The 14384-nt window shown below is 43.0% G+C and overlaps 1 protein-coding gene across 5 annotated transcripts in view; it reads right to left on the reverse strand.

Moving 5' to 3' along the window:
- Positions 1-14384, reverse strand: part of SCN8A (sodium voltage-gated channel alpha subunit 8) — a 323320-nt gene that overhangs the window by 59659 nt on the left and 249277 nt on the right. For all 5 annotated transcript variants that reach the window (XM_077483715.1, XM_077483713.1, XM_077483711.1 and 2 more), the window contains one exon: positions 8570-8687. In XM_077483715.1, the coding sequence (XP_077339841.1) occupies positions 8570-8687 (118 nt within the window). The remainder of the gene's footprint in view (positions 1-8569; positions 8688-14384) is intronic.

Consider the following 14384-nt stretch of genomic DNA (forward strand, 5'->3'; position numbering starts at 1 on the left):
CGTTGTACCTGTTTATCTGCAGCACTCTCTCTTCTACAGACTTGTAAAGCACACAGATCAAAGGATTTTTCTCAGCAGTAGAAAGCAGAGAGTGGGGATCTGATGTCACGCACACCCTCTTCTACACAATGTGTTACATACCTGGTGGTAGAGCCTGATTTGCAGAGGACAGCCTCTCTTACACCTCTGACTTGAGGCCCCTAATAGAACAGACAGGAGGCGCAGGAGTGCAGGTTCACACGAGTGCCTCGCAGGATCACTGACAGCAGAGCTGGACAGGCACTCCTAGTGGGGTTGTGGAGGAACACCAACACAGAAAAAGTCCAGGAACAAGGGTAAGCAGTAAGCTGGAACAAACTGGTACTGGAACATGACAGAATAAGGTAGCAGAAGGAACAGGTAGGTGCAGAGTGAAGGACAAGCCAAGGTTGGATGGAGGCAGAAGGCAGGAACGCCAGGAAACAAGCCAGGTCACAACAGGAACAGATATCAAGTAGCCTATTTTGGGGCCACCATAAACTATCACAAGGTGTGCACCTGCGGCATTCTCCTAACAGGAATTGAAGTTTCCTAATGTCTTCTGCGGTACTATCTTGGTTGCTGGTATGTCCTTCCTGACATTTCCCCCCTAATTGGCCAATCTGGCAGGATGGGAGTTTTTGAAAACCTGAATCAACTCTCTGGCATGAATATTATCTTCTGGTTCCCAAGAGTTGTCCTCTGGCCCATACCCTTTCCATTTTATCAGGTACTGAACCTGATTACTTCCCTTTTCCTGCAATCTAAGATTGTTTCAACTTCAAATTCTTCTCCGTTGACAATTATGGGTACAGGTGGGCAAGTATTTCGCCCCGGAAAAGGATTTGAGATAGCGGGTTTCAGAAGGGTTACATGGAACATGGGATGAGTCCTAAACGAGTCTGGCAGTTCTAACTTGTAAGCAACATTGTTAATCTGTCTTTTCACTGGGAATGGCCCCACAAACTTAGGGCCCAGTTTTTTCAAAGGGCAGGCTAATTTCAGAGTAGATGTCGCTAACCACACTTGGTCACACTTGGTCACCAGTATTCAAGATCAAATCTCCCCTTCTCTTCTTGTCAAAAACCTCTTTAATTATAGGCCTCTGTGTCTTTGCCATTGTTTCCTGTAACAGTTTGTGGTTAGAGTTAAAGAAATCTATTGCTTCCAGAACAGCTGGTATAGGGCAATCTGGTATTTTATTGGACAAAAAAGAAGGATGAAAACCATAAGCAAAGAATGGTGACTGTTTTGTGAACAGAATTATTATAAAAAAAACTCAGCCAGAGGAAGCGGTGAGACCCAGTCATCTTGGGAAAATGAAGAGAAGCAGAGTCGATATTGTTCAGGAGTTTGATTGGTTCTTTCCGTCTGTCCATTTGTTTGTGGGTGATAAGCTGATGAAAATGTAAGTTCAATTCTTAGGGAACTACATAAAGCTCTCAAGAACCTGGAGGTGAACTGCTCTCCACGGTCAGACACAATATTATCTGGAATCTCATGAAGCCTTATGATCGCCTTGATAAAGGTTTGTGCAGTTTCTTGGGCCGATGGTGTACCCTTCATAGGTAGGAAATGTGCCATCTTAGATAGCCGGTTGACTAATACAAAAATAGTGTTGTAGCCCTCCTATGGGTGAAGTTCTACAATAAAGTCCATTGAACTCCTCCCCCAAGGTCTATTAGGGACAGGTAATGGTTTTAAAAGACCCCAAGCCCTGTATTTGCTGTTCTTGTTGCGGATGCAGGTGGTGCAGGATTCCACATATCTCTTACAGTCCTTCTCCACCCCATGCCACCAGAATGTCCATTGCACCAGTTCAGAAGTCTTGCTAATGCCCTGCTAGTACGTGATCATGACACTGCCCCAACATGGAAATTTGGAGATCCTCTGGTACAAAGACCTTGTATTCATACCAAAGCAGCCCATCTTTTGCCAATAAAGTCACTCCAAGTGGTGGGGATCAAGTCCCCTTGTAGTAGAAGGAAGTTCCCAGAAGACAGAATGGTATCTGTGGATGAAACTTCTTCAGACTTACTAAACATGCGTGACAACACATCGGGCTTTGTATTCTTGGATCCAGGCCTGTACGTTATAGGGAAGGCAAATCTAGAAAAGAATAGCGTTCACCTGGCTTGCCAGGGCTTCAACCTCTTTGCTGTCCTTAAATATTCTAGATTAGTGTGTAGATGTATAGATCAGGATTGGGTGTGCAGCCCTTTGTAGTAAGTACTTCCACTCCTCCAAGGCAGCTTTAATGGCTAGAAGTTCATGGTCCCAAACATCATAGTTTTCCTCTGTAGTTGGTAGTTTGTGGGAAAAGAAGGCGACTGGGTGCAACAGAGCTTTATATCACTGCCTCTGGGACAGTATTGCTCCAACCGCTGTTCCTGAAGCGTCTACTTCTAGGACGTAGGGCAGGGCTGGATCAGGATGCTTCAGAACAAACACAGATGTAAACAGCCTTTTTAGCGGCTCAAAGGCAGCCTGAGGTTTCAGAGACCAATGGAATCTAGTGCCTTGTTTGGTTAGTTGTGTGATGGGAGAGATGATTGCTGAGAAACCCCCGATGAATGTTCGATAAAAATTTGCGAATCCCACAAAGCGTTGGATACCTTTCTTATCGCTGGGAGCTGGCCAGTCCAGGATGGCCGTGACCTTTTGGGGATCCATTTTGATACCTTAAGTGGACATGATCAGGGCCAGAAATTGGATGCTTTGGCATTCAAACTCGCACTTCTCAGGTTTGGCGTAAAGTCCATGTTGTCAAAGGTGACCCAATACACTCTTGACATGTCTAAGGTGGTTGTCTAGAGAGGGAGAGAAGATTAGTATGTCATCAAGGTATATTACAACACAGAGATCCAGGAAATCTCAGAAGACATTGTTAATAAAGTGCCGGAACGTATCGGGGGCATTGCAAAGTCCGAAAGGCATTACGAGATATTCGAAATGCCCAAACCGTGTTCAGAATGTCGTCTTCCATTCATCCCCCCTCTCGTATACGGACCAGGTTAAAGGCACCTCGGAGATCCAATTTTGTGAATACGGTGGCAGTACCGAGTCTCTGGAATAATTCAGGCACTAGTGGAAGGGGGTAGCAGTTTTAAAAGGTGACTTTTTTAAGTTCACAATAGTCCACACAGGGCCGTAGTGAATAGTTCCTTTTTTCCACAAAGAAAATTCCCGTTCTGGCCGGAGATGTGGAAGGACAAATTAACCCCTTTCTTTAAGTTATCAATATAGTCTTTTAATGCGGCAAGTTAAGATTCGGACAAGAGGGACTTCAACAAAGGGGAGAAGTTTGATTGGACAGTTGTAGGACTGATGGTGAGGAAGAGTTTCTGCCCCCTTCTTGCTGAACACATCCAGGAAGTCATGATATACTGCTGGTACAGATTGGCAGGCTTCAGAATCCGTGTCAAGGCACAGTAAGGAAGGTTGGTCACAACAGCTTTCTTGCAGACAGTGCTGAACGCAATAGAGGGAGAGAAACTTGATTTCCTCTGTGGCCCAGTTGATATGCGGGATGGAACGGGGGAGAAGCAATGGCACCCTGGCGTAGCAGTTCTTGGTGGTTCTTGGTAATGGTGGCGGATAGTGGGATGGTTTTGTGGGTAATCCACCCGGATTTAATGGTGGAACCATCTGCCAGGTGTATAGAAAGCCTCTGAGCCTTAGGTTGTAGCAGAATATGGTGTCTTGCAGCAGAGGATAAGTCCACAAAACAGCTGCAAGCTCCAGAATCAATTATAGTGGGAGTCTGGATAGTCCTTCCTGGGAGCTGCAATAGAACGGAAAGAGCAATGTGAGCAGAATTGCTGGGCAAGGTTGGAGTAGAAGTGGAAGTAACTGAGAGGCACTTACAGAGTTAAGCTGGGCAAAACCTCACATAATGTCCTGGTCCTCCACAGTACAGGCAGAGATTCTGCTGGCATCTACGTTGGCACTCTTCTGCAGAGAGTGAGGCATGAAGTAGGCCAGGCTACATTGGTTATGGTGCGTCAGAGGTGGATGCAGCAGGAGCTGGTGGAGTAGAACTGAAAGAACTGGGTACTTGTGGTAGCATCCATACTGGGCGTGCCTGGCCACTGACTCGTTCTGACCTTCACTCCCTCAGATGACGGTCGATCTGGATTGGCAAGTTAATAAGAGCCTCCAGGGTAGGGGGAACCCCTATTCAGGCTAGTTCATCTTTGAGGGCTTCAGAAAGGCCCATACGGAACTGGTAGCGCAGAGCAGCATCATTCTAGTTAGTGTCAGGACTCCAGCATCTGAATTCTGAGACGTAATCTTCAACTGCTCTGCAACCCTGTTGAAGCTTATGATGAGCTGCGTCTGTGGTGGTAGCTTGCTGGGGGTCTTCGTATAACTGGGCCATGGCTTCAAAGAAAGAGGCTAAGTCCGTTAAAGATGCAGATTTTTTCTCTAAGAGACAATGGGCCCAGGATACAAAGCAGACTTTAGTTGCTTCCAGAGAGAATGTGTGTGCCTGTAGTGCAAAGTAAAGTTCAAACGCATTGCAAAAGCCCTGAATTTATTGTATTCTCCAAGGAACCTCTCTGGTGTTGGGACTCTAGGTTCAGGGGGTAGCATAACAACTGCAGGAGCAGAAGAGATTCCCAGTGGGATGGAGGATGCTCGAGCAGATCCTTGAGCGGTAGTTGAGGTAGACAAGGACTGTATACGTCCTTCCAGCTGGGTATATCCTTCTTGTAAGTCTTTAACAACCTGTGTCAACCCTCCTAGATGCTGGCAAAGTTCCTCCATAGGAATGGCTGTCTGCTACTGTCACGTACCTGGTGGTAGAGCCTGATATACAGAGGACGGCCTCTCTTACACCTGACTGGAGGCCCCTGATAGAGCAGACAGGAGGCGCAGGAGTGCAGAGTCGCATGAGTGCCTGGGAGGATCACTGACAGCAGAGCTGGACCTGAACCAGGCGGTGACCTGGTAAGCTCCAGTGCCTCCATCCCTATTTGATTAAAGAAAGGGGGAAGGGGGAGGTGGGACTTTGAATGAAGCACCTTGATGTAAATAGTAACATTTATCGTATAAATGAAAGATATAATACGTGGTAATAATCACGTGAAAAAAACATATGTTGAAATTGATCTAATAGGACCCATGATGATTGGAAACACGGCATTAATAGCTCTACTCGTTTCGTTAATTGACTCACTCTTCAGGAGCATGGACGTAGGTTGGCTATAGGAGGCAATAAAATAGAGAAGATTTATGTATCGTCTGACCCAATCAAGGAGGAAACAAATTGTAAATAAAAAATAGAATAACGATTGGGCTATACAACCTCCCCCTCTCTCTAAGATACTTACATATATAATTATATGGTAAGAGAGTAGCACCAATGATCTGAAACCCCAAAGAGGGCATCGCTGCCGGGAGCTGAGGCTGTGTGGACAGCCTGAGGCCCAGCGAGGGCAACATCCAGGGAGGACAGATTTCCATGAGGTAAAGGTGAGGACGTGAAGTGAAACGTAGGTCGAGGTGTGCCTGTTTACACTATCCTACCTCATTTCTGGTCCCTCTGGTCATCGGCAGTCAGCGGTGGAAAGCAGGCCTAGCAGCTACCACACGCAGAGTGGATTCTCCATTGTAACTACAAGTTCACTAGCCCCAGTACAAAATGTAAGCCACTTGGCTTTTTGTTTTATTATATCTTTTATTAAAAAATGGGATTACACTATTGTGCTGTTTGCATCTCCTTTGCATAATACTCTGGCTGTTGCTACGGGTGGAGAGGAGGTGAACATACCCCGTATGGTATATTTTCTGGTTGTTATAGCAAGTCATCTCTTGCACAAAGCATATTAGACCTTTTTCTAACCATTAAGGTCAACATCTTCTGGTAAGGAGACAACCATTTCACATTTGGGTGTCCGGCACAGTCGGTGGAGGTGGTTCAAACGCACAATGGAAATAACTCTTTTGCACATGTTCATTCACATGCTGGATTGGAATTTTGTACAGAGGACATATATATATTTCTTTTGCAGGATTGCACAAATTTCACATACAGGACTTTATTTATGATTGGATTTTAGTCATTGTTTATAGCACTATTGTATGGTTGATTTTTTGGAGACATTGCGGGTGACTATGACTACAGCTTATTATTTTTATTATGAACACCACTTTTTGGCACTTATAAATAGCTGCGGTCATTATTATATATATATTATATATTGTTTCAGCGCCCCTCATCACATTTATTACAAAGGTGATCATAAGTGGCCATAAATGCTGGAACCTTTAAACAGAAAGGGACTTCTGAGAATATAATAAAGTATAAGTGGTGTAATATGTCCTGTGCTTGGTAAAGGGCAGGACAATGAGAGTGAAGATAAGTGTGAATGAAGTCCAAACAGGTGGAATTAGAAGATGATGGAGTAGTGAAAAAGGGAAATCAGCTGGAGAGAAGAAAGTAAAAACCAGTGGCTAAAATGTGCACATAAATAAAAGGGATTGATTGTGAATAACATAGTAACCTGAACCTGGTGAATAAGAGCCTGAGATCCAGGATAGTATGCAGAGTCAGGCAAAGATAGCAACTGAAAACCATCAAGGTAAATCAGCCACCCATGAATGAAGCCTATAAGGGCACGCAGCCACACGCCCACCAACGTCACGCCATCGTTCATGGGTGGCTGACTCACCTTGATGGTTTCCATTGCTATCTTTGTCTCCCTCTGCATACTATCCTGGATCCCTGGCTCTTATTCACCAGGTTCAGGTAATTTTGTTATCTATTTTATTACCTCCTATACCCAACCCACGTGTATGCTCCTGAAAAGTGAATCAATTCACGAAACACGTAGAGCTATCAATGCCGTGTTTACAATCATCATGGGTCCTATAAGATCAATTTCAACATATTTTTTTTATGATATTACTGTCTGCAATTATGTAGTAATTTACCTCTATTGTATGTATATGTATGTGTATATATATATTAATTATTGAATATTGATAATGATTCATGATTTTTACTACGTATTATATCTTTCTTTTATACAATAAATGTTACCATTTACATCAATGTGCTTCATTCAAAGTCCCACCTCCCCCTTCCTTTAGACTTGCCTTTAGCACTGGTTCTTGAGCTCCGGCCATCTGATTGGCCGGAGCCGCTATGACATCACTCCCGTGCATGTAAATGGGAGTCCCAGGCATGGCACACAGCTCTGAAGGAATGGCACTGGTATGTGGTTCCTTCAGAGATAGAAAGAGAGGAAAGAGCAGAGAGAAATGAGACTTGGTTCTTTGGATTCAGATGTACTTTGATCATTTTTCATATTAGAGGTTTACAACCACTTTAACACAGACAATGGTCAGCTTTTCTTTACTTACGTAAAATCTTTATCCCAAAAGGAAAACAAACTGTTTGCTGTAACTGCTTATAAAGTGTTATCTGGAGTTGGGCTTTATTAGTTCGGTGTGCAGAAGAACTCACAAACAGGGGAAAAGTTCCGCCCCAAACTACTAACTCCATTGACGTCTATGGAAGCTGAACAGGAGAAATCAAAAGTGCCCATTTTGAAGGCTTATATGCAAGCGATTGGCCATAAAAGTGGTATTGTGGTCTGGGTACTGCCCTGGGAGACATGTATCAATGCAAAATTGTTTTTAAAAAAATATTGTTTTTAAAGGAGCAGTGATTTTAATGATGCTTAAAGTACAACAATAAAAATGAAAAATTCCTTTAATTATAGTGCATAGTCTGTCTGTATGGTGGCATCTGTAGCATGTAGAGAACCTGCTGCAGAAAAAATGAATGAGTTAAATCACATTTAAATTGACTCACAGTTGCAATTGCTGGCAACCGGCAATTTAAAAAAAGAAATAAAAAAATGGCGTGGGGTCCCCCCAGTCCATACTACATGGATTTTAACCAATTGCACCAACATGCAAAAAAAAAAAAAGCCATACCAGATTCTTATCCGAGTACGTAGCCTGGCAAGTCAGGAAAGGGGGAGAATGAGCGAGCACCTCCCGAACCATGTGCAGACCCATTGGTGAATGGGTAGGGGTACTGTGTACCCTATACTCATTCACATGGAGGGGGCGAGATCTTTTACAAGGGGCTTCCAGATTCCTTAAAGCCCCCTGCCCGTAGACTCCTCCCAAGCACAGCCCAGGGTTGTGGGGAAGAGACCCTTGTCCCTATCAACATGGGTACTCTCGGTTTGGGAGTTCTGGTGAAAACCAAACTGGGGGGGTTTTGGCCCATTACTACTGGCCAGATCACCAGGTGAAAACAGAGTGATAAAAACAAAAAAAAGAAAATGAATGCAGCCACAATATCTCATGATTCGTAAGCTGCAATATATTACATTTTTGGCTCTGGGTTTAATACCGCTTTTTACAGTAGGTCTAGGATTAACTGTGTCCGGTGGGGGGGGGGGACAATACTAATGCACAGAATTACAATATGATCATAGGACTGAAAAATAGCATTTCTTTGGTCATGTAATGACTTCCAATCGCCATTTCAAGATCATCATCTGGGTCTTTTTAAGCTAAAGCATACCATCTGTAAAGCAATTATCTGGATCCAGGTATTCTTCTGGCTGTTCTACTGGAACTTCCTCTGCTTCTGGTTTTATATCAATGGTACTTCCTTCTGAAGAACTTGTGTCATCCAGTTTCTGTGAAACAGTAACACAAAATAAAATCACCAACTATATTTAATAAAATAAATACATTCACACTAATTTCTCATTTCACTTTCATTACGTTTTTATTGACGTTTTCCAGAGTAAAGATTATGACACAAAAATGTATCTGGATAAAAGCAATACACTATTAATTTAAAAAACAAAATTCATCAATAGCTCAAGTTTATGTTCTATGAAAAAACAAAGGATAGGGACAAGAAAGTCCCAAGAAAGCAAGAAAGGGGTAGAATCAACCACGGCTTATGATACAAATTTACAAAAAGGATTTACTGAAACGTGGGGGGGGGGTCTTATATACTATGAATCAAATATATGCCAAGGAAATGTTTTAATCCTGATTAATACAGTATATCTCACTAAATTAAACCAATACATAAAACCATGTTGCAGCATTAATGAATTAAAAAGAGCAGAGCGCTCCTGCAGGCAGAGAAGCTTACATTATTCCTATATCATCCAGGGAAGGGTAATAACATGATACAATCTATGGTAAGCTGATTAGTGATGTAAATATTGTGGCAACACGCAGGTAAAATCACCTGGTTGTATCCAGGATGGGAAATATGTGTGCCCTAGATTCAGGCTTTATGCAGACTTGTACAATTAGAGGGGAAGAGTTAATGAGCCCAGCTGAAGTAAGTGGGCTCATTAAGACCTCTACAAAAAACCCCAGCATGCTTAGGGAGATGCTCCATCCTGGAACCAGTTTTGTGTTGTATAGACTGGGGAGTGTGATATCTGTTCTGTGCGGTGAGTTAACGCCTGTGTGGCAAACCTCTACAACAGAGACAGGGACTGGTGTAGCACAAGGCTGCACTCAGTTGTTAGACAGGGAATCTAAGTATGTAGTTAGAGGTCAAGCTGACCAGGATTTATTTTCATGTTTTATTTTTGTTTGGCTGTTATATGTATCACTGCATGTAGCATAAATAAACCGCATCTTTTGTTTTTTGCACCTACAATGCTGTCTGCTGTGCCTGATTTTGTGTTGTGAACCCATCCAGGGGGTCACACACACCCGCTGCCGAGCTAACCCCTCACAATATATATATATATATAAAAAAAATTCCTTGGCATATACTTGATTTATAGTATATGTGATCCCCCCTATGTTTCAATACAGCCTTTATGTAAATTTGTATTATAAGCCGTGGTTGATTCTTCCCCTTTTTTGCATTCTTGGGACTTTTTTGTCCCTAACCTTTGTTTTTTCATGTAGTGTTTTTTGCTTATGTGAAAGGTATCCCATCTGCCACTGAGGAATTGGCTGATACTCAATTACGGTAATATATTTATGGGTGAGAGAGGATTCTAGGACTCTTTTATTAATTTTTTTTGCTTGGATTATTTGACAATCTTCCAATGATGCGTACACACGACCACACTTTTTCGACGGACTAGGTCCGACTGTCTTCCCGACGGACTGTCGGCGGAATTCCGACAGACTTTCCGAATGCACGGACTTGGCCACACACAATCACATCAATCAAAGTCCGACGGATTCGAACGTGATGACGTACAACCGGACTACCATAAGGGAGTTCATAGCCAGTAGCCAATAGCTGCCCTAGCGTCGGTTTTTGTCCGTCGGACATAGCCAGATAACTTGATAGGAACTGGATCCAGTGGAGTTTCAGCGAAAAAATTTGAAACATGTTCTATTTCGAAATTCCGTCAGATTTTTGGACTGCAAAGGTCCGATGGAGCCCACACACGATCAAATTGTCCGACGGATTAGTTCTGTCGGACCTTTGCTGTCGAAAAGTCTGGTTGTGTGTACGCGGCATTAGATTCTGGTTCCCCTCCCTGCGTGGCTTTATTTACAGTAGGAGGAGGGTTTATATATCTCCTTATTATATCCTTATAGGTGTCATTTATAATTGTCCCGTTCTGTGATCCACATCTCTTCATAGGGAATGGCCTTTATACCGAGGGATGATTTTGAAGCAGAAATTAAAGCTCTCTTTAAAGAACATAAAAATGTAACTATAAAATCATTGAATAGGAAGTGGGACATATTGTCACATGAATCCTATATAGAAAGAGGGATTATCCCACGTGGGTTAAGAGAGAGGGTCGTGCTCACCTCCACATGGAGCAATTCCTCATTAAGTGGAAAAAGCAGTGTATTGGTCTGGAAATAATGAGGTTAATTGTGGAGGAAGAGAAGGATCGGTTGACTGCTTTACAAATCCAGATACGGGAGACTAGAGAGAAACTTGAACCCCCTGAAAGATAACACGGACTTTGATAGGCTTAATGATATCCTGAAGAAGAAAATAGATAGGATTCAAAAAAAACTAAAAACGACTAAACACAATAAATTTAAGCGGGACTTAGATGACTGGGCTAAAGGGGAAATCTTCAATCTCACTGTGAGAGGAGGTAGAAGTCAATTGCGGATTTGCAGATTCCCTTCAAGGTCTGATACAGATACAGGGGCTCAGTCATCTGGAAGTGAGGACAAAACACGACATACCGTGTTATTTTTAGACAAAAACCTATTGGACCAGTCAGAATCTCCCCCATCCAGGGGTATTTTGAAGGGAGGCAAAGAAGGGACAATAGGAGGGGGAAAGAGTCGAGGCAGAGGAGGTCAACAGGGAGACTCAATAAAGGTCAGAGCAGACACTCACAAGAAGCCAGAGACGTCCCCGCTAAGCAAGCTCCAGTTAATGAATTCTGTAGAGGATTTTAAAATCATTAATCTGATTTCCAATTGGAGAAACGCAATCTAGACTTACTCAGTAGGGGCCTATCTTTCTTACCCATCACAAACATGGATCACTTTGGAGTATACAAAGATCTTTGCCTTTTTTTAAGGAAGGTATACTTCAAGGTGATCTATTCTGACAAAACTACCACTAGTGACCCACTGATGACTTCTAGGGAGACTGAGGCCCTGGAATCATTGATGTCACCACTGGAAGAGGGCGGCCAATCCTCGGATGAGATTGAAATCCCAGAGACGTTAGGATGGAGAAGAGACCCTAAATTGAGGATCCGCTCCACTAAAATGCCACTATTCTGGAAAAATAAATGGCTTGGGGTGTTCCTCGACTTTGTTGAGATTGACCTCGATAAATTGAATTGGGAGTCCACTATGGAGGATAACCTTACTTCTGAGGAAAGAAGGGCATTAAAAGAACTTGGTGAAGCGGATCATGTTATCATCAAAAAGACCAATAAAGGTGGCAATGTCATCCTTCTTTCCGTTGACTTCTATGAGGGGGAGGTACAACGCCTTCTAAATGATGAATCCAACAATAAAAAATTACAATATGACCCGTTTCAATCCCTAGTTGCACTTATCAATGAGAAACTACAATGGGCACTTGAGGCAAATATGATTTCTAAGAAGGAACAGGAATTTTTGAAAGTTGTTGACTATAATAAGCGGACAAAAATTCCTAAAATACACAAGAACAGAAAAGCTCCCCCAGGAAGACCTATTGTTTCTGCTATACGGGGCCCCCTGGAAAGGGTGGGGAAGTATATTGATACTTTAATTAAAGAGATGGTTCTGTCTTTAACCTCCGATGTACGAGACACAGGTGATGTGCTAACCAAAATTGATGCCCTTGAATTTCTCGTCATGGGGATTGATGTTGAGTCATTATACACGTCTATTCCCCACGAGTGGGGCATCTCGTCAGTTTATTATTTTCTGGATAAACACTTCCCAGAGATGGGAACACAGAATGAATTTGTCATAGAGCTCCTGGAACTCACACTCAAGTACAACTTCTTCCAGTTCTCGGGGGCCAACTATCAGCAGCTTCGGGGGAACAACCATTGGGGCCCCATGGACCCCAGCCTACGCATGTCTACATTTGGGTTGGTGGGAGGAAGAGGTTTATGCCTTGTCATTGTACCTGAGCCACGCACTTACCTGGCTGAGGTACATCGATGATGTCTTGGTGGTATGGGCGGGGACCCAAGCTGAACTGGAGAAGTTCATGGCTGAGATTAAGGATAATACTAGGAATATACATTTAACGTATGTGGCTGATCCTCCTCAGCTGTGCTTCCTGGACCTATCTATCCGACTTGAGAGAAGTAAGCTAATTACTAGTACTTTTAGAAAGGAAACAGCCCGTAATACACTGCTGCAGGCTGATAGCCATCACCCCAAGTTGTTGAAATTCAGTATTCCGGTTGGACAGTTTATGAGAATCCATAGAAATTGCTCGGTATATGAGGATTATCAAGTTGATTAAAAAAAAAATTGTCAGAGATTTAGGGGGAGGGGATATCCTCATCGCGTTCTGAAGCGAGCTAAAAGCATCGCAGGTCAGAAGAAGCAATCGGATCTACTCCTTTCCCAGATAAAGACACAACAAGAGACTGTTGGGCCAGTGAGATTCATCACCCCCTATGGTGCCCAATGGCACCAGGTACATTCAATCCTCAGCAAGCATTGGCCAGTTTTGATGCGGGCCGTTGATTCGAGACAGACCATAGGAGAAAAACTGTCCATGGTTGCTAATCGAGCATAAAATCTGAATGACATGCTGGTGAAATTGGAGTTTGTGAGGCCCTCAAATAGAAGCTGGCTCACTGATCTGCCTAGAATCAACAACATGTTTCCATGTGGACATTGAGGCACATGTAAGTATGTGGATCGATCTAAGACATGTAAATCTCTGGCAGTAGTCAAGAGTTTGCGATTCGGTCCTTTATCAACTGTGTCACAATAAGAGTACTTTATGTCCTGGAGTGAACATGCCATAAATTGTATGTAGGCAAACCAAGAGACAGCTGCGCATCAGATTTGGGGAACACATGAAGTATCAGGTTAAAGGAAAAAAACCCTGTGGCCCAACATTTTCCACCAGGGTAAGGCCTCAGGTCTCATGGGGAAGGGCTTCTATGCCCTCTCTCTGTCAGACCGTAGGGGCGACTTTGATAGGGTACTCCTGCGTAAAGAGAAAAGCTGGATTTTTAGGCTCAGCACTCTTCAACCTAAGGGCTTGAATCATGAACTGAGCCTGAGTGTTTTTCTTGAACCCTAGACGTACCTTGACTGCTTAAAATAATACCATATCAGACATATAGCCCCGTCATTATGTTGCTTAGTCCCCCTTTTTTTCCTCCCCCTCCCCTTTTTTCTGTTTCTTCCTCTCCCTCTCTTTTTATCTTCCCCTTTATAGGATCTATTTACTGGCAATTAGGTTGAATCTTTGATGGGGACTATGAAGACCATTCCACTCTGTGAAGAGATGTCTCTTGTTAGGTTTATTGTACTCATGCTCAAGGGTAAAAATAAATGGGTAATTGTCCTTTTTTGTTACTTAGTATAAAATGGGCACATTTTTCTTTTTAAATGTCTGCATTATTAACTTGACCACAAGATGGCAGAAGATAAACTTTTGGCATGGATTAATTTGATTGGACATTGTCCTTTATTTAAGGAAAGACTTCATTCCGTGCCAAATTGTGCACAGAGGTGCGCGAAGCGTTAACGCAGCCCGTGCAGTGTACCCTCCAACCCAGTAATGAAAGGGAGTAATGCTCTTATGACCTGAACCTGGTCCCACATTTTACAATCTATTTTCATACAAGCAACTGAATCTAGCTTCCTTGGTTTCTCTTTGAATGGACCTGACCGGTCATGTGACTGCATATCATGTGAAAGGACTTCCTGAGACACTCTTCAGAGTATAG

Source organism: Lithobates pipiens, unplaced genomic scaffold (assembly GCF_037356315.1).
Source record: "Lithobates pipiens isolate NorthernLeopardFrog02 unplaced genomic scaffold, aLitPip1_a1.2 Scaffold_16, whole genome shotgun sequence".
NCBI lineage: Eukaryota > Metazoa > Chordata > Amphibia > Anura > Ranidae > Lithobates > Lithobates pipiens.